At 36.5% G+C, this 27,458-nt stretch overlaps 1 protein-coding gene across 1 annotated transcript; it reads right to left on the bottom strand.

Moving 5' to 3' along the window:
* Positions 1-451: 451 nt before the first annotated feature.
* On the bottom strand, positions 452-27,146 carry LOC121382577 (protein zer-1 homolog). Its single transcript, XM_041512056.1, has 17 exons — positions 27,014-27,146; positions 24,032-24,897; positions 22,864-23,103; positions 21,717-21,816; positions 20,176-20,319; positions 19,374-19,432; positions 18,610-18,672; positions 16,605-16,659; positions 15,232-15,285; positions 14,377-14,538; positions 10,562-10,652; positions 8,771-8,841; positions 8,040-8,087; positions 4,376-4,443; positions 3,597-3,785; positions 1,900-1,997; positions 452-879 (listed from the first exon to the last, which is right to left on the bottom strand). The coding sequence occupies exons 2-17, from the start codon at positions 24,721-24,723 to the stop codon at positions 461-463; spliced, it is 2,553 nt and encodes an 850-aa protein (XP_041367990.1). The 5' UTR covers positions 24,724-24,897; positions 27,014-27,146; the 3' UTR covers positions 452-460.
* Between the last annotated feature and the right edge of the window lie 312 nt (positions 27,147-27,458).

Genomic DNA, 27,458 nt, shown 5'->3' with positions numbered 1-27,458 from the left:
AAAGTGCGATCTTAGCGTTAAGATTGGTTCATAAAACGTGGTCCAGGACTATAGATATCTTCAACTTCTCAATACTTACCAGTATTTACCTAATTCATTTTATTTAAATAAGTAACAAATAAAAAACATCAAATCATTAATTTCATAAACATTCCATCGAGCAATATTATAAATTAAAAGCAGTCCTTTTTGATTAGATTTCAGGGCTCGAATTTAACGACAGCGCCAACAGCAATTGCCATCATTGAGATATAAATTGCCGTAGGTCATTTAAAATATCTCTAAAAAACCTCTCAGTCATGCTTATTTGCTGCAAAAGTCACTTTTTAACAAAATTGATATAAGCAGGGTCAAAGTTGCTTTGGTGGACCATTTCAGCCATTTAAAAAAAAAATGGCCATGGGAGACAAATTCTTAAATTCGAGCCCTGGATTTCACTTCTGACATGAAACAACAGACTTCACAAAAAGTCTTCTAAGTCTGGGTCATCCTCATCATCAGTTCCTTCCATCAACAAGACTTTATTGTTGAGGTTGTCTCCCCTGCCATCACACAGTCCCTGCTCCACCACATGATTCTGGTTGGCTCTGTCGCTCTCTGGTTCGTGCGACACCACCACCCTCAGCGTGTCCCCACCGCCGTCTTCGCCATCCATGTTATCACACACCGCACCGACACCTAGGTCGACGCTGGTGCCGACATCATCGTCGAAGCTGACATCCATGCACACATCGATGTTGGTGGTGGTGTTGCCCTTCACCTGCAGCAGCAGCTGTCTGGCCAGGTGCTTGATCTCCGTGTATGGCCGTGCGTCCTTCAGAAGGTTCTGGAGCAGTACCACACCCTTCTCCTTCTCCAGCAGGAGGCAGTACCTTTCAGCTGATTGCGAAAACAAAATGCACACAATTAAAAAAACCCAATTATGCAGTGTTCACCAGGGCCTCCACGAGTCCAAAATATTGGACTCTGGTACTCAAGGGTCACACTCGATCCGGACCAGAGTACCCAACACTTACTAGATGATAATGAGACTAAGGAATGAAGTAAAATAGCATTATGCATCTTAGGTAGCAGGCCAGTTATTTGTGAATCTTCAGATGAGATTTATGCATACAAATGTAACAGCCCAAGACATCCTAAATGCCCACTCCATAACAGTTACTTCTCAGACTCAAGTGTGTTTTTGAAAATATGAAATGACCAAAAACAGGATGACCAGAAACACTTCGCTTGTATGGAAATGGATAATCTAAACAATAAAATATAAGTAATGTTTGATTTCAGTGATCATAAATGGCTCTAATAGTGCAAAAATATACCATAGTGTTTAAAAACTAGGGTCTGTCACTTTAAAATTATTAATGTCTTGTCAACATTTTAGGCTTATTTTGACAGCATTTAACAAATTAAATTATATAATAAAACAAAATTGTATTGTACAATATTTGTAGGTCCGAAATTAATTCCACGTGCATGAAGGTGGAGAAAAAACACCACTATTTCAAGGAAGGAACATTTGTATCCTGCTTCCTATTTATGTTTTTGACCAGTCACATTCCTTCTACTGATCATTACTTCAAGTCACTGCACCTTTAGTTTTTAGTCAATCTGTGCAAGAAAACTAAACTCACCACTGAATCCACACAGGTTACACAGCGCCCACATAGCCCAGTGTTGAACCTGTTATGTGTCGAACACACTCAGTAGTCGAAGAAAACTAAACTCACCACTGAATCCACACAGGTTACACAGCGCCCACATAGCCCAGTGTTGAACCTGTTATGTGTCAAACACACTCAGTAGTCGAAGAAAACTAAACTCACCACTGAATCCACACAGCTCAGTGTTGAACCTGTTAAGTGTCGAACATGCCGAGTAGTCGAAGAAAACTAAACTCACCATTGAATCCACACAGGTTACACAGCGCCCACACAGCCCAATGTTGAACCTGTGGTGTATCGAATGCACTCAGTAGTCGAAGAATGGGCTCGAATGATCTGCAAAGGAATGGAATACTGCTAACAAAGAACGGGGCCATGTGTATAAATGTTTAAGTCCAGACTCCAAACTTTAACAAATTATTATTAATTTTTTGTTAATGTACAATATTAGAAATTTTTGGTTAAATTAAATGTACAAAATCTAATAATATATTTCTACATTGACTTAAGACTGGCAATTATTCCTCCTATTTTTCATTAATTAAAGAAATATCTGATACATAAAGATACATAAAAAACTGGCAACAAATAAAACATAACTAATACCTTTTAAAAAAAAAGCAAAAGACACAAATTCAATTAAGCTGTACTGTACCCTGCACATATTTCAAGCTTTCTTATATCATATGATGCTTTTAACGTGAAACAAATCCTGAACACCTCAAAGTTAATGGGTCCAAGCATCAAGTCCAAAACATAAATATGTAAAAATCAAATTTTCATTGTAAAGGCGATGCCACATGAGAATAGCTGATTACATAGCAACTGATGAAATCATGTTTGTCTGTAGCCAATTACATAGCAACCGATGAAATTGTAATGTTTGTCTATAGCCAACTGCATAGCAACTAATGAAATCATGTTTGTCTACAGCCAACTGCATAGCAACAGATGAAATCGTAATGTTTGTCTGTAGCCGATTACATAGCAACCGATGAAATCATAATGTTTGTCTACAGCCAACTGCATAGCAACTGATGAAATCATAATGTTTGTCTACAGCCAACTGCATAGCAACCGATGAAATCTTAATGTTTGTCTACAGCCAATTGCATAGCAACCGATGAAATCATAATGTTTGTCTACAGCAAACTGCATAGCAACTGATGAAATCATAATGTTTGTCTGCAGCCAACTGCATAGCAACTGATGAAACCAAGTTTGTTTTGTCACAATTGCTATTCTCGTACAAGGCACTGGTATGTTGCGTCTCCTTTAGTGAACACTTCACAACTCATTTCAATGGATACGACTAATGCAATTTTAAGCTATTTAATTTTGAGTTCTGTAAGTTGGGTTAATAATTTTATTCCTCCATACTGTAACACCATCCCTAATATGACTAATTTAATGCTAATTTATGGAACAAGCCTACACGAGTGATGTCTTACGGATAGTTTATTTTTCTACTGGATTTGATCCGACTAATTTAATGCTAATTTATGAAACAAGCCTACACGAGTGATGTCTTACCGATAGTTTATGTTCCTACTGGATTATATACATCTAATGCTAATTTATGGAACAAGCCTACTCGAATGATGTCTTACCGATAGTTTATGTTTCTACTGGATTTGATATGACTAATTTAATGCTAATTTATGGAACAATCCTACTCGAATGATGTCTTACCGATAGTTTATGTTTCTACTGGATTTGATATGACTAATTTAATGCTAATTTATGGAACAACCCTACTCGAATGATGTCTTACTGATAGTTTATGTTTCTACTGGATTTGATATGACTAATTTAATGCTAATTTATTGAACAAGCCTACTCGAATGTCTTACCGATAGTTTATGTTTCTACTGGATTTGATATGACTAATTTAATGCTAATTTATGGAACAAGCCTACTCGAATGATGTCTTACCGATAGTTTATGTTTCTACTGGATTTGATGTCCCATCGCCTAATGGCCTTCACCATGGTTGCGAGCATTTCTTCGCGTGTGGGCTTGTCTATCGTCCAGGCATCCGCACCGTCTGATGCCATGTGAGCCAGAACACCTGCCGCATTGTAACTCACCTCTATCCCATCGCTGGTCGAGTTGAGAAGGTTGCTAAAGGACAAACATTTAAGTAAAATAAGAAATGTTATTATCCACATGGTTCAACATAACCGAGTTAATAATAATCATATGAAGCACACGTGTAACAACAAGTGTAATGATGTAATTTTGGGAAGCGACGCCATAACATTGTGTTGCCTTCCCAGTCCTAGCTCAGACTGTGCATGTGAAATATGATGTCATTTGGTCATCTCCTAGTTGTGGTTGAAACATTTTGAGATAGTCCTTGTTATTCATAAAAATATAACAATAATACTATGAATAATAAAGAAATATTACACTCGTATGTGAGTCATATATATACTCGTGGAGGAAACTCTACATTTTTTCATTAGCAGCAAGAGATGTTTTCACATGCACTTTCCCACAGACAGAACAGCACATAACAGAGTCGTAAGGCACTGGGTTTTTTCAATTCTAGGTTTCTGAAACATTCAATTACTTAAACATCAAATTTAAGCATGTTAGCATAAAATGCATATGGAGAAAAGCACTTTCCAAGAACATTCCAGAAATTCAGTCTTTGTAAACCCAGATTTTATTCTGTATGGTAAGTTAAATTTATTCACAAAAGGCCATACCTGAAAACAGTGACATATTTTGTTACCATCAGTCTTGGTCTCAAGTATTTTACTTCTGCTATATTTCCCTGAAAATACAAATTTCACTTTTTATTATATACAATTTCTCTTATAAACTTAGTAAATTATCATGATAGAGTTATTGAGATATTTTGATTCCCAGTTATCATGAAAGAGTTATTGAGATATTTTGATTCCCAGTTATCATGAAAGAGTTATTGAGATATTTTGATTCCCAGTTATCATGAAAGTTATTGAGATATTTTGATTCCCAGTTATCATGAAAGAGTTATTGAGATATTTTTATTCCCAGTTATCATGAAAGAGTTATTGAGATATTTTGATACTCAGTTATCATGAAAGAGTTATTGAGATGTTTTGATTCCCAGTTATCATGAAAGAGTTATTGAGATATTTTGATTCCCAGTTACTATCATGAAAGAGTTATTGAGATAGATACATGTAGATAACTAGTTTAACGTGCCCATATACCACTAGGGTTTCGAACACGCCCATCCAGAGTCCTGCCTCGGATAAGATCGGTGGCCTGACTCGGGATGGGGGAGGGGAGAGGATGGAATTGAAAATGGGCAGAATTTAAAAAATAGCAATTAGTAAAAAAGTTAATAGAATTTAAAAAAAATTAAATAAAAAGTTACAAGCCAAAAATAAAAAGAATTGACTGCTCGTCTGGATATTTATATAATTTGGAGCATTTCAGAAGGACAGTCCAAAAATAAATAAGAGAAAGAAGAGAGGATCAGACTATTTAATAATATTAAAAAAGAAAGTTATTTCGACATAAAATTTTGAACGAAGATCTAAAAGTTTGAAGTACAATGTATATGTCCACGTGAGTGGCCTCGGTAAGGCCATTTGGGTGCACAGCTTATAGGGGCGAGATGGGTTGCATCCTGTCAAGAAAACCTCTAGATTGACAGTCATTAAGACGTTGAAGGTGAAGTGCTGTGCTGAAAAACTGATCTTGAGAAGTCGAATCCGTCTGAACGAGAGACAGTATCAGACGGGTATCGTCCAGTCGTCATGGGTTGGTATAGTGGTGCGGATGGGCCCGACTCTGGAGGATACGAGATGGTATCACTATAAAGCAAAGTAAAGTCTAGAAAAGAGTAGTAGGGGCCGAACCCACTTCCTATTTCTTCTTAGAGTGGGGCAGTCAATCTTCCAGTGCTGCTAGGACAGGCTCAGACATGTAGAGACTAAACGCGAACAACCATGGCATTCAGCAGAATGGCCGTCATACGAGTCACGAAAAAACAAGTCGACACAGTCAGCCAATGACGTGGAGGTGAGGAATCTCGCTAAAAAAGAATCCAACCTGGTGGTGCAGACTGTCGAAACGAGAAGTGGTCCAGGTTCTATCAGTTCCAATGGCCGCATACATCCCAGTAGAAAACTTCATTTCGCTGACAAAAACAACGAAATGAAGGATCCCCAAGTTGAGCACACGAAAGCACGTGCAGTGTGCACAAGCAAAACAAACACGTCTTACTGTGTCGAGTTCTAGACTGGGAATGAGTTATTGAGATATTTGGTTCCCAGTTATCATGAAAGAGTTATTGAGATATTTTGATTCCCAGTTATCATGATTCCCAATTATCATGAAAGAGTTATTGAGATACGGTTGTATTTTAATTCCATATTATCATGAAAGAGTTATTGAGATATTTTGATTCCCAGTTATCATGAAAGTTATTGAGATATTTTGATACTCAGTTATCATGAAAGAGTTATTGAGATATTTTGATACTCAGTTATCATGAAAGAGTTACTGAGATATTTTGATTCCCAGTTATCATGAAAGAGTTATTGAGATATTTTGATTCCCAGTTATCATGAAAGAGTTATTGAGATATTTTGATTCCCAGTTATCATGAAAGAGTTATTGAGATATTTTGATACCCAGTTATCATGAAAGAGTTATTGAGATATTTTGATTCCCTTACTAGCCATGCATACCATGTTTTATATTATTACTCTGCAAATTTAGAATATAGAGCAGTCTAAGTCTGCCTTAAAACAGGGATGTGAAACACTGCTGAAGTGATTTTTAACCTTTTTACTACATGTACATAATAACATGTATATGTCCATGTCTGGCAATGCTATGTAGACGTTGTCCCCATACAACTTACTTTGTGCCTCACATAGAAAATTAACTACAGTTAGTCCTGTGAGATATTTCCCGTAACACACTTTTCTTTTTGTGAACATTTTCGAAGTTGGAGTAGTACTGAGCAGCAAAATTGTTAGCAAACAAGAGGTCAAAAAAAAGAAAAAAGTGTTTTATTTAACAACACCACTAGAGCACACTGATTAATTAATCATCGGCTATTGGATGTCAAACATTTGCTAATTCTGACACGTAGTCATCAGAGGACACCTGCTACATTTTTCCTAATGCAGCAAGGGATCTTTTATATGCACCATCCCACAGACAGAATAACACATACCACGACGTTTGATATACCAGTCGTGGTGCACTGGCTGCAACGAAAAATAGCCTAATAGGCCCACTGATGGAGATCGATCCCAAACTGACTGCACATTAAGCAAGTGCTTTACCACTGGGCTATGTCCCGCCACAGAGGTTAAAAAGCAACCCCCCCCCCCCCCCAAAAAAAAAAACCACAACTATTTATCATATCAGGGCTTTACATCTCACTAATTTGGGCACAAACGGAGACTTTTGTCGTTTCTGAGTGCAGAATGTATTTCAATTTATTTTAATCTATTTAACCGTAACATTTCAGTGGTTTTGAGGTGAAATATTTTGAGGTCAACATGTTTGTTGTTAAATCTGAACGTGATTAGTTTGGGCGTAAGTATTTTGGGCACAATGTTTATCCCTCAACTTTGATGCAATCTATAGCCCTGCATACATGAATAAAGGTAATTTTTAAACATTTACACATAACATCTGACGAGTAACATCCCTATATCAATGACCACAATGTATACACACATTTAAGATTGTCTGTTAAATCTTTTTGTTTATCGGCATTCTCACATAAGTTTGCAGATGATTTTTTTTTTCATACCCAGATGAACTTAAAAATAACAGATAATACCTACAATTAAATTTGAATCATACTTGCTAATAATAACATTAAAACATCATACTTTATTTTGAATAATTTTTTTATCTATAAACAATACCTCTCAATAAGACAACTTGCCCATATAAAATGACGTCATCAGATATGCCATTTCCTGATGATGTAATTATGTTCATCGAGAAATTAACAAACTCCCGTTGCTATGTCTGGACCAATGAGATGATGTTATATTGTAATGAATACAGTGTTCGAGATTAACGGTATACCGATATCCCGGGGATACCAGAATTTAATTTTGGATACCAGACTTCAAGAATCCAGTATCACACCGGGATACCATATAATACTAAATTCTCAGGTGGGATACCAGATTTTGAAATGTTAGTATCCAACTGGGATACTGGCCAAAAATTTTAATCTCGAACACTGGAATATAATGGAAATTTAATTATTTATAGATGTATGTTGATTTCAAGTTATTCATAATTACCGCTGTTGTGCAAAAAAAAGAGACCAGTCATTCATATTAGAATGAATACAACTACCACATGAATGTAGAAAAACAAACTGATTTCGGAAATTACCATCAAACCCATCATATTTCTGAGTAATTCCGGTTTCTCCTCAAAATGCTGAAAGAGAAAAGAAAGGAAGATAAAGGAAGGAAGGAAATGTTTTTATTTAACGACGCATTCAACAATTTTATTTACAGTTATATGGCATCAGTCATATGGTTACGGACAACACAGATATAGAGAGAGGAAACCTGCTGTCACCACTTCATGGGCTACTCTTTTCAATTAGGAGCAAGGGATCTTCTACATTGTATATGCACAATCCCACAGACAGGATAATACATACCACGGCCTTTGTCACACCAGTTGTGGAGCAATGGCTGGAACGAGAAATAGCCCAATGGGCCCACCAATGAGAATCTATCCTAGATCAATTGCACATCAAGCGAGCACTGTACCACTGAGCTATGTCCCGCCCCTTAGAAAGGGAGATAAATGCTAATTCTGTAACAAACGTGAACAAACTGCTCAAAACACACAACATCCTACTCCACTAAACAACTGTTCAACTGACATCACTGTTTTAGTTTCAACTTTATTAAACTGGTAAAAAAATAAAATCTTCTACCTTATTTTATTTTATTTAAACAATAAATTAACATAAGCACAGAGTAGATAATATTCAGTAACCAAATTAACCCTTAATGCATCAGATGATACTTTGTTAATATCCGTATAAACAGTCTTAAACATAACAGACTGACTGCCTTGTTAGTAAATAATTATTTCTAAAAACACACCTTTAAACATTTCAAGAAGAGTTCCATTCCACCATGGTCAAGAAATCGTTCACAATTTGGAGGCGTTTCATCTGTATATTAAAAAACCCAAGAATAATAAAAATTTTAAACTTGCATGATTTGTATGAATATGTTTGTAAAGATAAATGTTGTAACTCAATGATACTTAATTTATTAAATATTAAGTAAAAGAGTGAAATCTTAATGGCAGATATTCCGTAAAAGCAAAAATTGAGAGCGGTGCATGTTTAATATTTAAATTACAGATGTGTAATTATATGTAAAATATTTTATGACCAACATAGGCAGTAAAACTGCATGCTTAGCATGCCTGAATATTTTCTATAAACACACAAATATTATTCACACATGCTTTGTTTTTACAAATATTATTTTATAAAATCACCCACTACTGGTGCAAATTCAACATTAAGTAATATTGATTTACAACCTAACTATTAATCAATGCTAGAAAAAAATGCATTTAATATTTTAATAAATGTATCAATAAAACCCTTTCATTTTAACATAAATGATACAATAATACACACATTGTTAGGGTCAACATTTTCACATGTATACAGAACTGAGAGCTGACCTTAACCCCATTCTGAAATGTGTACATCAAAAATGGTTATATTTTCAAATTTTATTTTATTGAAATAATAAAGTCTTAAAAGTATATGTTGGCATTAATACCTGTCTTCCCTCAATTTTTTGGGCATGGTGCTATGGAATTAAATGCAATTGCAGTCAAAATAGGATATGGGTGGCCTCCCCCAGAGAGAAAATTGGTTACGTTTATAGAGTTCGGGTTAAGAAAATTATACAGTAATTTTATTTATTTCAACTTATTTTCGTGCTTATATCCAATTAAGGTTCAAGCACACTGTCCTGGGCACACATCTCAGCTATCTGTCCACGACAGTGGGTTAGTTGTTAAGTTGGTTAGTGGTTAGTGGAAGAGAAGAGGGTGCTGTGGCCTTACACCTACCCACTGAGCCCTTAAGAACTCGCTCTGGGTTGGAGCTGGTACCGGGCTGTGAACCCTGTACCTACCAGCCTGTAGTCCGATGGCTTAACCACTGTGCCAAGGCCAGTATACAGTAATGATAAGAGTAATTAATTTTGTCAAAAGGTAGACTTAAAATTATTTTGGCAATTTTTGGGGGTATGGCGCCATACCCATTTTACTCTCTGGCAGAAAGTCTGCTGGCCCTTCAGTATACCATGTTCACACTCATTGTAACTGTGAATGACACCTTGAAAGAATACTGAACAATCCACCATACATTTTAACCCCTTGAACCCGACATATCGGCTTGAAGACACGTGTGTCTCAGAGACCCGACGCGCCGGTATAGCAGCTTCCACGTGGTTTTATTTTGTTTTGCTCCTCACTTAACAACGATCAGCCAATCAGCTATTTTTTTTACATCTATCGTATGGCTGACAAATTGAATATTAAAGTTCCAGTTACTAAAGCTACAGAAAAGTTGATTTTGTTACGTTGGGGCATAAATATGAGTCGTAAATTTAGTACAAGTGAAGTTGTAAAGTTGATCGAAGCTAGTGATGATTCAGGTGAGGACTTAGACAATGACAGCTATGAATATTCAGATGATTTTGAATCAGAAAGTGAATCTGAACATGTTTCAAATGATATGTCTATGGGTACACATTTCATCGCCGACTCGGACGATCCAGACACTGGGAGTCCAGTGTATCCATTCCCGTATGTAATGGGAGGTCAGGGTTCAACGGGTTAAACGAACTGTTGTTGTATGTTACCTGTAACATTCCACATGGTACTCCACGCGACCTCCATAATTTCATCACACTCGCGTTCTCGCAACTTGTTCTGAATTATGAACAGCATTGTCTACAAAATAATACAATATAATTACAACAAAATACATCTAATGTTAGCATGTAAGCAGAAATATACCTAAAAAAAAATCCCTTGGTTCCAGCGGATATTTGTTTTAGTTATGAGGTGGGGAATATGGACATATTAACTATACCTGGATATACCACTATAAAATAAAAATAAAAATTTCTCCATAAGCTGGCAAGGGAGACAACTTACCCTAAAGATACCAATCAAGTTGATTCATTGAACCGGCCTCAGTGGTGTCGTGGTTAAGCCTGTAGGATGTAAGGCTGGTAGGTACAGGGTTCACATCCCAGGGCTCGAAACTTGCCAAAAAATATAGTGGCCCAAAAACAAATATCTGGGCCACTAAAATTTCATTTTCAGTGGGCCAAACTTGCTTTAGGTAGCCCAAACACAAACTATTCATATGTCAGGTTTTAAGCGAAATATTTAAGTAAGCATATGAAATGTGCTTCAATAAAATAATATTGATTTGAAGAACCACTTCTACATAGCAAAGATACCAAAAAACATGATATTGAAATAAAAAAATTAAAAGAAAACACTGACGAGCCAATTATTTATTTTTTTACAATTTTACAAAATGTTAATAATCTTGTGTTTACATCATCAATGCAAAATTGCATGGTGTGACTTTTCTCCCAGGGGTAGCTCACATATAATAAAAAAATAAAAAATAATGTACAGCCAACTGTGCTACATAATTGTTGTTTACAAAGTGTTGTTCATGTGTTCAGTATTTATATAAGTATTTATAAGAAACAGATACAAACAAAGTGGGGGTAATGTTCTCCTTATGCTAACAGAACCTAATTTCATTTGCGCTAGAACAAACTGAAAAACAAAGTAAACTTCCTTGGCATGTTTGCTTTTTCCCTTTGTTTCTTGCTGTGTTTAAGAAAATTCCATCCGACAGATCGTGATTTTACTCGTAAATGGTAACAATTCATTTCATTAGTCAACTCAATAGGCACTAAATTAACTGGCCAATTAAAAGCAATTAAAACAGAAATCGGAACACTACGAAGCAGTCGGCAATTGGCATTCGGCTGAGATGTTCCGAATGGTTACAAACTGGATCAGAATGTCTTTGTTTTATAAAAACTACACCTAATTGCATTCGGGTCTACAACATCAATGTTTATAATATAAATGAATATTGGCAAATTATGGTAAGCCGATACATTCAGTTTTGCAAACCAAAATGTCATACAATTGTTAATAGTGGATCATATATTACAGAGAGAAGAATAATATTATTTGGGCGACTAACTCCATTATTTTTTAATATTTAATTTGCCTAAACAGGACTTTGGTCGCATTTGGCAACCTGGCCACAGGCCGTTTCAAGCCCTGCATCCCAGTACCAGCTTCCACCCAGAATGAGTTTTAAATGACTCAATGGTTAGGTGTAATATCACTACACCCTCTTCTCTCTCACTAACAACTAACCAACTAACCCACTGTCCTGGACACACAGGTAGGTACAGAGATCGCAGCCCGACACCGGCTTCCACCCAGAGTGAGTTTTAAATGACTCAATGGTTAGGTGTAATATCACTACACCCTCTTCTCTCTCACTAACAACTAACCAACTAACCCACTGTCCTGGACACACAGGTAGGTACAGAGATCGCAGCCCGACACCGGCTTCCACCCAGAGTGAGTTTTAAATGACTCAATGGGTAAGTGTAAGATCACTACACCCTCTTCTCTCTCACTAACAACTAACCCACTAACCCACTTGAAATGAAATTCATTGAGCTAAAACTGGCACATTTCATTGGTTACTGCAACATTTGCACCAGCTACTTTTTACTACAAGATGTTCCATCTAAATTACAAATTAACAGCATCATTTTAACAGCATATTCCACTCAAAGAACATATCTGTTTACTTAAAACAGTCTCTTACTTTGAAACACAATAAATACTCAGGCATAATTTGATTTCAGTTCCAAATATATTTACTCCCACACACACAAACACACACACAATCTCACATGCACGTGTGCGTGCACACACACACACACAGGTATATATTCCTAAGAAACATAACACAAGTTACTGTATTATAAAATAGAAATAAACTGTTATACAATGACACCCCTCAAAACCAGACCCTAAGTAAACTGGACTTCCTTCAAAACCCAACTCAGCCATCAAAACCGGCCTCAGAATGGAAGTAACTTTTAGTAAAAGTTTGTTTTGTTTAACAACACCACTAGAGCACACTGATTTATGAATTATCAACTACTGGATGTCAAACATTTAGTAATTTTGACATATAGTCTGAAGAGAGGAAACCCAAAAACATTTTTCCATTAGAAGCAAGGGATCTTTCATATGCACCATCCAACACAGGATAGCACATACCACAGCTTTGATGTATCAGTCATGGTGCATTGGCTAGAATGAGAAATAGCCCAATGGGCTCACTGACGGGAGTCGATCCCAGACCGACCATGCATCAAGGGAGTGATTTCCCACTGGGCTATGTCCTGCCTCTTCTTAGAGAGGAAACCCGCTACATGTTTTCATTAGTACGTGTAGTAAGGGATCACATACGACAGCCTCTGATATAGCAGTTGTGGTGCATTAGCTGGCATGAGAAATAACCCAATGGGCCCACCTACGGGGATCGATCCTAGACTGACCGACTGCACATCACGCAAACAATTTCCCACTGGGATACGTCCAACCTCTTGTTAGAGAGGAAACCCGCTACATTTTCCCACTAGTAGCAAGGGAAAACATACCACGGCCTTTGATATACCAGTCGTGGTGAACTGGCTGGAACGAAAAATAACCCAATGGGCCTACCAGTGAGGATCGATCCTAAACCGAATGTGGATCAAGCAAATGCTTTACCACTGCACTACATCCTGCCCCTTCTTAGTGAGGAAACCTGCTACGTTTTTCCATTAGTAGCAAGGGATCATATACCAGTCATGATGTATTGGCTGAAACGAGAAATAGCCCAATGGGCCCACCGACGGGGATCTATTCCAAACCGACCATACATCAAGCAAATTCTGTTTCACTGAGCTACATTCTGCCCCTTATGAGAAGAAACCTGCTACATTTTTCCATCAGTAGCAAGGGATCATATACCAGTTGTGGTGTACCAGCTGGAACAAGAAATAGCCCCAGCCCACTGATGGGGATCAATCCTAGACTGACCACACATCAAGTGAATGCTTTACCATTGGGCTACATCCCGTCCCTTCTTTGAGAGGAAACCTGCTACATTTTTCAATTAGTAGCAAGGGATTATATACCAATCGTGGTGTACTGGCTGCTATGAGAAATAGCCCAATAGACCGACCGTGCATCAAACGAATGCTTTAACACTGGGTTATCTACATATCGCCCAGTACTAACCTTTAGTGTCGTGTTTAAGCCCCGACCACACAGACCTCGATGGATCCCATATCTCCCGGTAATAATGTTTAGGGTCGTGTTTAAGCCCTGAACACACAGACCTCGATGGCTCCCATACCTCCCCGTAATATCGTGTTTAGGCCCTGAACACACAGACCTCGATGGCTCCCATACCTCCCCGTAATATCGTGTTTAAGCCCTGAACACACAGACCTCGATGGCTCCCATACCTCCCCGTAATATCGTGTTTAAGCCCTGAACACACAGACCTCGATGGCTCCCATACCTCCCCGTAATATCGTGTTTAAGCCCTGAACACACAGACCTCGATGGCTCCCATATCTCCCACAAGCTCCTTCTCCTTGCCATCCACCTGACAGGCGAGGCTGTTGAGCAGGAAGATGCCGATGCGGTGGATGAAGTTGTCCCTGTGGTCGACCTCCAGCATCTGCAGCAACACCTTCACCACCATCTTGTAGCAGAACATCTAGCGGATAGAGACATGTTTAATGACTTTCACTGACCAAGTCATCAGACATAAGGCTGGTAGGTAGTTATAGGATATTAAACAAGCTTCCATTTCATATGTTTATGTCCCGAGTGAAATAATTTTCAACTGTGAGTGACAATGAAAATTATTTCAAGAGGGACATAAACATGATTCAAAATGGTAGGTAGTTTAATATCCAATTTAATACCCATAATTGATCTTAATTTATATCACTCAACTCATTTGGTTGATGTTCCTGTAAGGTTGTAGTGGGCCAATAGATGATGTCAAAGTGTAATATGCCAAGTGGGATGTATCACTTTAATATGTACCAAGATATTTTTAACCCAGAATGAGAAAACCCGCTACATTTTTCAATTAGTAGCAAGGAATCTTTTATATGCACTACCACACAGACAGGATAAGACATACCAGTGCCTTTGATACACTAGTCAAGAAATACATGTAGCCCAAATGGCCCACCAACAGGAATCGATCCTAGATTAATTCCAAAAACTAAAAGTTACGCTAAATCCAAAGTTGATGCTGCCTTCCTTAACATCGGAAATGTAACATATGTACAAATAAATCTCTATCATTTTGACTCTGTCAAAGTGAGGCAATACATGAAACAAGTTGACTGCTTATAGCCAGCAACAAAAAGCATGACTCTGAAGAAAGATAACTTACAACATCAAATGGAATGTTGAAATGACACAAGGTTAGACATCCATTACGCATCATCTGAAATGAAGATGTTTCAAAACTGTCATCATCAAAATGTAGCATCGAACAAAACAAAGAAATGTTTTATACAAGGACTGTCTGTTATTTCTTTTACATTCATCTGGGTATGACCGAAAAGAAAAAAAATCATCCACAAACTGCGTGATTCGACGAAGCCGTTCTCAAATAAATTTGCAGATGATTGTTTTTGTTCATACCCATATAAACGTAAAAGAAATGACAGACAATACTTATAATTAAATTTGAAACATACTTATTAATATAACACTAAAAGTTCATATGTAATTATTTTAAAATTATTTTTTGGTTCTTAAACATTAACACTCAGTAAAAGAAAAAGAAATGTTTTTTATTTAACTATGCACTCAACACATTTTATTTATGGTTACATGGCATCAGACATATGGTTAAGGACCACACAGATATTGAGAAAGGAAACCCACTGTCGCCACTTCATGGGCTTCTCTTTTTGATTAGCAGCAAGGGATTTTTTATATGTACCATCCCAAAGACAGGGTAGTACATACCAGTCATGATGTAACACTCAGTAAGACAAAGTACCAATATAAAGTGACGCCATCAAATATGATGTTCCCCGACAACATTATTTTTACATTCACTGAGAAATTAACAAACTAGCTTTTATATGGCTGGACCAAAGGAACAAGGTTAAATTGTAATGAGTGTAACAAAAATGTAATTAATTAACAATGTACTCAACATATTCTAATTACAATCATATGGGTCGGACATATGGTCAAGGACTGCAGGGATACTAAAGAGGAAACCCGCTGCCACCACTCAGTGGACTACTCATTTTGATAGAAGCAAGGGATTTTTTTATATATATCATCCATCAAACAGGACATTGGAGAAATGTCAGCAGCTTTTTATCATAATGTAACAGAAGTTTGTTTAGTTTAACAACACCACTAGAGCACATTAATTTATTAATCACAAGCTATTAGATGTAAAACATTCAGTAATTTGGACATATAGTTTTAGAGAGGAAACCTGCTACATTTTTCAATTAGTAGTAGGGGATCTTTTATATGCACCATCCCACAGACGGGATACCACATACCATGGTCTTTGATATGCCAATTGTGGTGCACTGGCTGGAAAGAGAAATAGCCCAATGGGCCCTACAATGTAACAAAGCCACCAATATCTGGCACACAGTTATTATCTATTTATTACATTTACTAAAGTAAATATGTTATATAAATATGATAAAGAAATAGTTTTGTAGTACAGTGTAGTTATTTATGTACATCTTAACATCATTCAGTATCTTAACATATAATTTTACTTACAGTTTGCTCATTATTAAAATTTCTCATGCCAGTCAACAAAAGTCTGATGATTTTTCTGAAAAATACGTAAAAAAAACAAAATTTAATATTACTTAAAAATATTTTATAGAATACCCTATTTTCAATATGTACATCATACTGGTCCGATTCATTTTTAAGCCCATGGGCTTCATTTCACATGGACTTAAGTAAGGGATACCTTGGTAACCATATTTACATATTTGAATTGTGAAATTTAATTTAAAGGAACAGACCCTAGTTTTTAAACATTAAGACATATAGTTCACTGTTAGAGGCGTTTATGATCACTAAAATCAAACATTACTTGTATTTTATCGTTTAGATTATCCATTTCCATAAAACCGAAGTGTTTCTAATATCATAAAATGCAATCTTTAGGGGTATTTCAATGTTACAGACTCTTGTTTCACTGTGTCATATCCAAATTTGTTACAGGTTAGTGTCCATTTTACGGAATGAAACTAGGGTCTAGGTGAAAAATATGCCTTAGTGTTTAAAAACTAGGGTCTGTTCCTTTGAGGTACTTAATAATCTAAAGGATCATTAACATTTTTAATTGTTAGACATGTTAGCATGCATAGATATGTCAAAAACTACATTTGCTGGTGACCAACATAAAGATTACACACAACAAGCAAATAATATGTAAATAAATTAATCTATGATTATTTGGTATCTAACATAAGATTATTCTAACACTGGATCTAGACAGTATGAAAAGAAACAAAGGCATAAATAGCGATATTACTGAAGTCGCAAACATTTAGCAACCATACAAAATATTTCCTCACTTGACATTTTACAAGAACTTAGAAAGGTGCCTCTTAACAATGCTAGAACTACTGAACACTCTCCGAAGTGGTCAGACTAAGCCCACAGCTAAAGCTGATGGGAAGTGGCAGGTGTGTGGCAGATAGCCAAAAGAGACAAGCCCAAAAGAGACAAGCACATGTCATGGTTGAAGAGACAAGGACTGGGATGTGGAGGTGTACAGTGAAAGAAGTTGAAAGATAGGATAGCTCATGTCCACCAATCAAAACCTTACTTGCAGAATCCTGCCAGTGATTTAAAACTAACAACACTGCGTAGTCCCCAATGTCCAGGTAACATTTCGTCTGTAAATAATAATTTATGGGATGGGAACTCTATTTACGTGCCCATATCCACAAGGGTTCAGGCAGGCCCACCCCGGATTTAGCCTCTGACTTCGCCAGTGACCAACTCCGGGGCAGGAGGGAATAATAATTTAAATATTGACCAATCACACTTCGCCTTTTATAACGTTATTTGGGAGCATACAAATTCTAAAAATATCGGGTGACTCTATTTTAGTGGCCGCAGTACAGGGAACCATACCAATACGTACGGGGTGGGTTATCAGTCTTCAATTTTACATTAAAAATTATTTATTTATTTATAAAAAACTAAAACTAAATCAGTCTTCAGTTTTACATTACAAATTATTTATTTTATAAAATAAAACATGTTTTAAGGCATTCGTAATTCACACGAAACATGTCGTATACCCGCAGGATAATTCGGAATGTTTTCAAATTATTTTTAAATCACTGGCAGGATTCTGCAAGTAAGGTTTTGATTGGTGGACATGAGCTCCAACTGGCTGGTGTTAGATCCACATGTAATAGTGGAGCTAATTTTAATTAGATTGAGCTCAAGGGAGCACAAGCAGCCAAACCGTGGTTGGTAGCGGACGGGGTAGTTTGGGTCCTACTGAATTTGAATATCCCGTAGGATTAAAAAATGGAAATATGGTGCAATTTTAATGAATTTTTTTTGGCACATTTTAGAAGAGTTCACTGTGTGGTAAAAAATGGAGATACATGTTGTTTTTAAGAGTAGCTCGTTATTAAGTTCACCATCTTTCTGCATCTATATGTTTACATACCTCTCCTGCTTCTGCGTAATGTTTGAGAGTAGCTTGTTAATAAGTTCAACATCTTTCTGCATCTATATGTTTACATACCTCTTCTGCTTCTGCGTAATGTTTCCTTTCTTTTCTCCTTTAGCAATATAAAACAATGAAGCACTGAAAATACAACAGAGAATTACAATAAAGAAATATTTTTGCATGTACATTTAAGTATATATAAAAAACAAAACGTTTCCCTTAATTAGTAAATACTTGTAACGTATGGATTTTAAAATTATTTTTTTTGTAGCCATTACATAATCATTATAATGCCTTGTTTGTGTTTTGTTTTCTTTTATCAAACATGCTGTCTAATTATCGAACACATAGAAAAATTCATTGTCTTTTTGTTTTGTTTCCTTCATTCTTTCAATAATATTTATTTCATTTTGTATGAAAATTGCTAAAATATATTACTGTCGTGACATGTATGTATTATGAAGAAGGCCTAGTAAGCTGTTTAACTTGTGCCTAATCCATTTGTACTTTTTAAAAAGCAATAAAAAATGTTTTAATCAATCAATACAACATAATAATCCCTGTGTCAACAACAGAAACAACAAAATCCATTATAAACCAAGGAAAGGAAAGCAGTATTTATTTACTGACACCCCAGCACACATAGGACTATTAGGTATCGAAGATACATTAGAGAGAGCGAGAGTGCAAGAGAGAGAGAGAGAGAGAGAGAGAGAGAGAGAGAGAGAGAGAGAGAGAGAGAGAGAGAGAGAGAGAGAGAGAGAGAAAGAGACAGAGGAGAGGAGAGCTCTTTTAAACTATTGTAATAATTATTTCAGTAATTGTAAATGGTACATTACCTTCCAGATATCTGCACATCTCTTTCCTTTGGATGTCTTTCCATTCCAATCAATATTCCCTTAAAATCATTAATACAAGGTTTAAATATTTTGCAATCTTTAACACATATTAAATTATGTTATGTTAAATTATATTAAAATATATTCGTCATGCTCTTATGATTTTTGACTAACCTTATACCATCTGACTGACTACTGACTACTTACGTCTAGGACGTCAGACAATCTGACTGACTACTTACGCCTAGGACATCACACTATCTGACTGACTACTTATGTCTCGAATGTCACACTATCCGACTGATTACTTATATCTAGAACGTCACACCATCGGACTGATTACTTATATCTAGAACGTCACACCATCTGACTGATTACCTAAGTCTAGAATGTTACACCATCTAACCGACTACTTACGCCTAGGATGTCACACCATCTGACGAACTACTTACATCTAGAACGTCACACCATCTGACGGACTACTTACATCTAGAATGTCACACCATCTGATGGATTACTTACAGCTAGAACGTCACACTATCTGACCGACTACTTACGCCTAGGACATCACACCATCTGATGGACTACTTACGTCTAGGACGTCACACCATCTGATGGATTACTTACGTCTAGGACGTCACACCATCTGACGGACTACTTACGTCTAGGACGTCACACCATCTGATGGACTACTTACGCCTAGGACATCACACCATCTGATGGACTACTTACGTCTAGGACGTCACACCATCTGACGGACTACTTACGTCTAGGACGTCACACCATCTGACGGACTACTTACGTCTAGAACGTCACACCATCTAACCACTGAGGTGGCTTGGAAACATTCAAAGAGATTGTTGAGGACACGGATTAGAAAATTAGTCCGGTCCCTGTAGACTTGTAGAGCCAAAATCAGCTGATCTTCATTGTGTTCTCCCGTCACCTGAATCAAGTATTTAATACATTTAGTAATCATCAGTTCCACCAGTCTGTATATATACATGTGTATATTATATATATATATAACACATACGTGAAATTAATCAGGACACACCCTGTCCACGGTCAAGGAAGGAAGGAAATGTTTTATTTAACGATGCACTCGACACATTTTATTTACGGTTATATGGCGTCGGACATATGGTGAAGGACCATACAGATATTGAGGGAGGAAACCCGCTGTTGCCACTTCATGGACTACTCTTTTCGATTAGCAGCAAGGGATGTTTTATATACACCATCCCATATATAGGATAGCACATACCACAGCCTTTGATGTACCAGTCGTGGTGTACTGGCTGGAGCGAGAAATAGCCCAAAGAGCACCTCCGACAGGGATTGATCCCAAACCAACCGCACATCAAGCGAGTGCTTTACCACTGGGCTATGTCTTACCCCTGTCCATGGTCAAATTAGCCAAAAGTTAATATACATACAAAGTTGCTACAACATTTAGTCTTTGACTTATAAAATTTTGTTTCAATTAGCCACTTTGGAATAATTTTAAGGAAATACTCTATTTATCTGAAAATTGGCCAAAGCAAAATTGTTTTAGTACGAGCCCTAATTATTGCATCTACATGTAAATGTATTATGTGAATGATTACAAGTCAAACATACCGTAAATCCTTGAATAGTGGCCTGCCTTAAATAGAAGCCGGGTCTCAGAGCGTCGCGAAATAAATAAAAACCAGCCTCGAATAGAAGCTTGCCTAGTTCTGCTATGCTAGCTTTGTTAGGTGAAATTACTGTGTTATACTTGTCATTGCATGACGTCACATTTTTAACCATATGGCGAGAACAATAGGAAAGGGAAATGATTTTGGAAAAAATAGAAGTCATCCCACCTCCACTATAGTGATTTCCTGACTGGTATTAAAGTTATATAACATCAAAGAGAAATACCACAGTGTCACGGTACAGAGTTTTATTACATACCTATTCAATCTTACTACAGTGATAAAGACATTTTGAAACCGTGTGAAAAATTTATTTTGTATCGCACATATGTGCAAATCTGAACCGGAACATTTAAATGGGGAATTCTTTTTTTATTTTTACTACAGTTAGCGCCTTTTATTTACTGATGTCATATATGATTTACAAATTACGTCACATCATATTTTAAACATTACACAAGGCTGCCGCAGAGTGAGATTTCTGATGTTAAGTAAATACATGAAAGGAGTTTTGATCATAGATTTAACAAAGTGTTGTTCTGACATTAAATTAAAAAACTTTCTTGTAAACCATAAAAGAAGGCATGTAATAAATACAGAACTTCACATGTGTGGTTTTGCATATTTAGTATACACCTGTATAGTTGCATGCTAGTTATACCTTACTGGCTGGTATGTGTTCACGGCTGCAGGCATCATATGGACACCCAAACAATCCAAGAAATTCCAAGTGTCTGTCTTCTAGTCCTGGTATGCTACACCTTCAAATGATAACAACAAAAAAAACCTAACATTTACTTTACGTAATTTAACTTCTTGTAATTAATTTTGGCAAATTAGTGAGATGTTCAGTCAAAATGTTTAGTAAACCATAACCAGATCAGTTGCTTAAGACTAGAAAAGTAAAAGAAAAACAAAATAATTTACATTAGAAAAGAATTCTGTTAAGAAAAGTTTTTATGTCTCTTTAGAAGAACTATATCAATGGTTGTAAATTGTGGTATGGCAATCATTTTAAGCTACAATAATACATAAATAGTAATTTAACTATAACAAAAATATATTTAATGACAAAATTAAGCAATACCATCAATGCAGGTAAGTTAAAAACAAAATAACTTAGATAAAATTGGCCCCAGATACAAAGGTGGCAATATACATGTACAATCTATGCATGTACTGGAACACATGGATGTACATTTTCCCAGGATTTATACATGTGCATGAGACATTACAGATACATGTACACCTGAACTTTGACTACTAACAGACAGTGCATTTATTCAGTTATATTTTCAGTATATCTGAAAACTTGGTAAGATTGCTTTCAAATCATTACATACATTTAATAACAAGCATTCTGAGAGTACTGCTAAAGCAAATTTTCACATCTCCTAAGTTCAAGAGCCATAACTCTGTGAAAACCAGGCAAATTGCGATGAAAGTCAAACTTAATTTGTAACAGTACATGATAAAGCTCTATGCAAAAGTTCAGGCATTGCGAAATAAATAAATAAAAGTAATTAAAAGTACACATATATATGGGACAGACAGACAGACATATGAAACCTATAGTCCTCTCTGGTTGGAGTAATAAATACTGGTACGTCTACAAGTCTACAAGTACAATTAATGTGGGTATGTTTTAATGACAAAACAATATGGCACATTTCAACTCTACAAGTTACTGGTACATGCACTGGTTAATTATTACCAAAGAAAGATATTTAACTTAAATCAATAAGAAAAAGACAATTACTAGACAATTAAAATACTAAAATGGACAAGCCAAGATGTGTTGTACTTACTTTATTTGCTCTTCACAATTACTATTGGCTTTATTTGAATCGATGACCTGATTTGCTGGTCCAAGACGGTGGGAAGTGACTTCGGGTACCTCAAAGCCAGCCAAATTTGTCCCGGAAATATCAAGAGATGTAAGGCAAGGAAGACAATCCATAACTACTTTAAGGGGTTCTGTGTCATCATGTTCCACAAAATATCTATAAGCGACTGATTCGTCCATACTCTGAGACAAGTCCAGATGTCTGTAGTTGACAAAACAAAAAGAAGTGAAGAAAAGAGAAAATTACTGGTACATAACATATAAACTTACACACATCTGAAGTTGATATTATAATATATAATTTTCTCTCATTTCTCAGGATTTTACATCAAATCCAATCTACCCGGTACATGTATTTCATGAAATTCATTTCACACAAAAAAAAAAAAATTATTAAAAAAAATTAAATTAAAATCAGATATACGTAAAAAGCTGAGACATTTTCCAATGCCTGTGCTATGAATCAAAGCTCAAAATGACATATAAATAAATTTCCTGTTTCTTGCAGAAAGTGTAGGACTCGTTTAAACATTACTTACTGTACGTACTACCATCAGATATACATGTATTAGAGGCAGTCATACTTGAATTTTAACCGCTATAATTAACAAAATGCCCACAGCAAAAACAATTCTGTGGATATTTGTTTTTAATATTTTTAATATAGTCCATATGGCAACAAAAAAAAAAAAAAAAAAAAAAAAAAAGCTGTAGAGAATTAAAAATACTGCAGCAATCTCCATGGTATTGCAATTGCAAGGTTTACATTTGGTGTGATATTTACAAGTACCAAGCTCACGGTCCTGCTTAAAAATGGCACACATTATATATATAAGACACATAAGATCGAAAGTGTTAAAAGGGTGCTTTACGTATTAGAACACAACACACAAGAATTTATGAAATAAAGACAGGGTTAGCTCTGGAACTCGCCAAATTCGTCAATTGCAAATTTTAGGAACAATTAGAAAAAAATTATTTTAATTTGGCGACAAAATGTCATGTAATAACTGGTATTTTATTAAATAACTCTGGGTTTTGCATTTTTTCAAGATAATTTGGCAAAATGCTTTTCTCTCCCAGAGCTAGCCCTGAAAGACCTACATATATGTATTAATATCATGATATACCTTAAATATTTTAGTTTGCATATGTTCAACAGAATTTCATCTAAATCAGGAAGATTGACATCGGCCAGACTCAGTGACACGAGACCGGATAAACAGCCCAAGCCCTCCAAGAAGTCATATGACAAGGAACACCCTGTGAAGTCAGCATGCATTAAATGTGACAGAGCTGATGGTAACGAGCGGTCTTCAAATGGAAAATTACACAGACTGAGGTGACGTAAGTGACAACAGTGGTGTAGGTATTCAAAAATAGGGATGTCCGTAGGTGTCGTACTCATTCGCAGAGATCCTAGCGTTTTACCCACTGCGCTGATGGATTCCACACAGTCGGCAGTAATGTTGTCGCAGTGTGATAAGTCCAAGTTCAGGATTGGCTGATTCTGCACCAATCGTAAACCGGCGTCGGTGACATCAGAACAACGCAAGTCGAGGTTTGTTAACTGTGTTACATTGGTATCACTAAATATGTTGAGAAAACTGTCATCGACATTTTCCGCGCTATCGATGTATCCCTGCAGCAGCTTATCACAGATGACTTTGGGTAGCGATAAACCGGCCTGCAGTTTATACAGAAATGTCTTGGAATCAGGATCAATCACTTCAGTGAATGTCTCCAGGTGTGTCACGCAGAATTGGACACAGATATCTTCCAGGCAGCTGGGGTTGTTTGGTGGCCACTGATCAACTGCCATGGTTTTGTATGCAAACAGGAGAGGACAATAATGTGGGTCGATCACTCTCAAAGGTAATTCACAGAAAAACTGCCATAACAAACGGCAGGCTGCAGATCGCTTTAAAGAATCATCTTTTGCGTATCATGTATGTAGAGAGGCAGTTTGGATTACAAGGATGCCACTTTCGATGACCTGTTAAAAAAAGAATTACTAGAATTAATTAGCTACATGATTGTGTCTTTAAAGGCGGATGTGAGAGGGGCTGGAACAAAAAAGCTTACTGCGGCCGGGGTCCAAGGAAAATTGTTGTTTGCAACCCCTGGAACTGCCAAAAATTGCATCCAATGCTAACAAATCTAAACTGGTTATAACTTATAATATAAGGCACACATCATAAATTTGAAACCGTGAAAACATGCAAATGAACCTTGTGTGGTCAACAGTACTGAACATCATGTTTTTTTTTTTTTTAAAGACGAAATGGAAAAGCACATTTCCGCGTAGCCCTCACATCCCTATTTAAAACAAATGACAGCCAGAAGGTAACTAGGTGAGAAATGTTGGTAAAAGTGTCAGCAGGTCTCTCATAAGGGATACTAACTACATTTAAGTATTGTCTTCAAGTAACATGTAAAAGTTCACAATAAGTGCTGGAGCAAATCCTCAAATTCGGACAAAAAAAGATAGAGATACATGTATTCGAACAAAATGGGCTTGCCTGAAACATTTTTGACCATGTATCCCTATCATTCAAATCACAAATTATTACACAGTAATTATGCTAATATGAATAAAGGTTGTTATCCACATTCAGGCAAAAATCAGCCTGCACTCCCCTAAGTGAAAGGGAGCCCATATGCCTATGATGTCCACTAGACCACAGAAATCAGCCTGCACTCCCCTAAGTGAAAGGAAGCCCATACGCCTATGATGTCCACTAGACCACAGAAATCAGCCTGCACTCCCCTAAGTGAAAGGAAGCCCATACGCCTATGATGTCCACTAGACCACAGAAATCAGCCTGCACTCCCCTAAGTGAAAGGGAGCCCATACGCCTATGATGTCCACTAGACCACAGAAATCAGCCTGCACTCCCCTAAGTGAAAGGGAGGCCATACGCCTATGATGTCCACTAGACCACTGAAATCAGCCTGCACTCCCCTAAGTGAAAGGGAGCCCATACGGCTATGATGTCCACTAGACGACAGAAATGGCAAACATCACTTCTTGACTGGACTGGTAGTATTAATTGTGATACTAAAAGTTGGGTGCATTTCAAACTTTGACCTGGTGAGGAAGGAAGGATAATGCACTCAACACATTTTAATTATAAATATAGTTATATCATATAATATATAATGGTGTTTATTTCACCCTGTGAGATGATATTTGGTAGACTGCCACCTTCAAGTTTACTAATAACATTAAACTTCAGGGTACGAAATAGTGACCTGCGAAAAGCAGTCCATTTTTAGACGTAGCAGGTGAAATGGAAATTCACCTGGCTGCTAAAATTACCAAAAAATCACAGGTAATTTTTCAGGAGATATATACTGTATGTAAACTTGTCCAATTATCTCATCTGCTATTTTGTAGCAAATAAATATGACCAAAATGTGATTTTATTGTATGTAGATATATATTTCAAATACTGGCAGATAATGTACATTAATTTACTGTCAATGAAGAGCTTTATACCGATGGCAATTACTTTTATTCACCACATAACCTTAAATTTTTCAAAAGCATTGTGGAAATAAAGCATTATAAAGTGATTCTTTCTTAATTATTAAAGTCACGGGTGAGTAGTAATAAAGTTGTGTAGGGCAGGACGTAGCCCAGTCGTAAAACCCTTGCTTGATGCGTGGTCGGTCTAGGATCGATCCCTGTTGGTTGGCCTATTTCTCGCTCTAGCCAGTGCACCACGACTAGTATATCAAAGGCTGTGGTATGTGCTATTCTGTCTGTGGGACGACGCATATAAAATATCCCTTGCTACTAATGGAAAAATGTAGCTGGTTTCATCTCTATGACTGTGTCAAAATCATGATAATGACAATTCATATGTTTGATTAATAAATCTGCTCTAACGGTGTCGTTAAACAAAACAATCTTTAATAAAGTTGTATACCCTTAGCTGAACAAATGGTGAACATTCTGTGATAAATACATTTTCTTGTTTAAAATATCAGTGTCTGTGGATTGAAATTGAAATGTCGATGTTAGCGCTACGTTATCGTATCTAAGTACAAACATGCTAACGTCAAAAGATAAGACCAGAATCATGAGAATGATACAATTACTTAACTGTTAAAATGGCATGTGCCTTCATTACATTCTAAATCAAAAATACATCTAGATGCACAAATTAATCAGCTTTATGTCTGCAAATGCATAGAAGCGCTGGAGTTACAATTTGGTTATATTCTGATCTGATTTTATTATTGATACCTGTCAAGCACCGTACACCGGAATATATTGAAATCATACGCCTTAACCTTTATCACCACGATTTTAACCAGAATGCCAGTCTATTTGCGGTGTATAATTAAAAGATACCCTGTAAAATAAAGAAACTATTAAATAACATCCCCTCTTGCCCCCTCCAAACCCCTCAAAAACCCACCCTCCCAAAAGAAAGCAAGAAAGAAAAAACCGGAAAGAAAAAAGAACCAGAAGAAACACACACACACACACCCCGAAAAAACAACCTCAAAACATCCCACAACAAAAATCAAAATAATAATAATAAA

The sequence above is a fragment of the Gigantopelta aegis genome, chromosome 10 (assembly GCF_016097555.1).
Source record: "Gigantopelta aegis isolate Gae_Host chromosome 10, Gae_host_genome, whole genome shotgun sequence".
NCBI lineage: Eukaryota > Metazoa > Mollusca > Gastropoda > Neomphalida > Peltospiridae > Gigantopelta > Gigantopelta aegis.
This window is presented reverse-complemented; position numbering and strand designations above follow the sequence as displayed.

What these genes read in the sequence shown, in the direction of transcription:
- LOC121382577 (XM_041512056.1), bottom strand. Translation starts at nt 24,723, where the DNA reads ATGGCAGTTGATCAGTGGCCACCAAACAACCCCAGCTGCCTGGAAGAT. An exon ending in GATGTGCAGATATCTGGAAG is followed by an intron (nt 18,673 to 19,373) that starts GTAATGTACCAT and finishes TTGTATTTTCAG; the next exon opens with TGCTTCATTGTTTTATATTG. An exon ending in ATTTTAATAATGAGCAAACT is followed by an intron (nt 15,286 to 16,604) that starts GTAAGTAAAATT and finishes TCTTCATTTCAG; the next exon opens with ATGATGCGTAATGGATGTCT.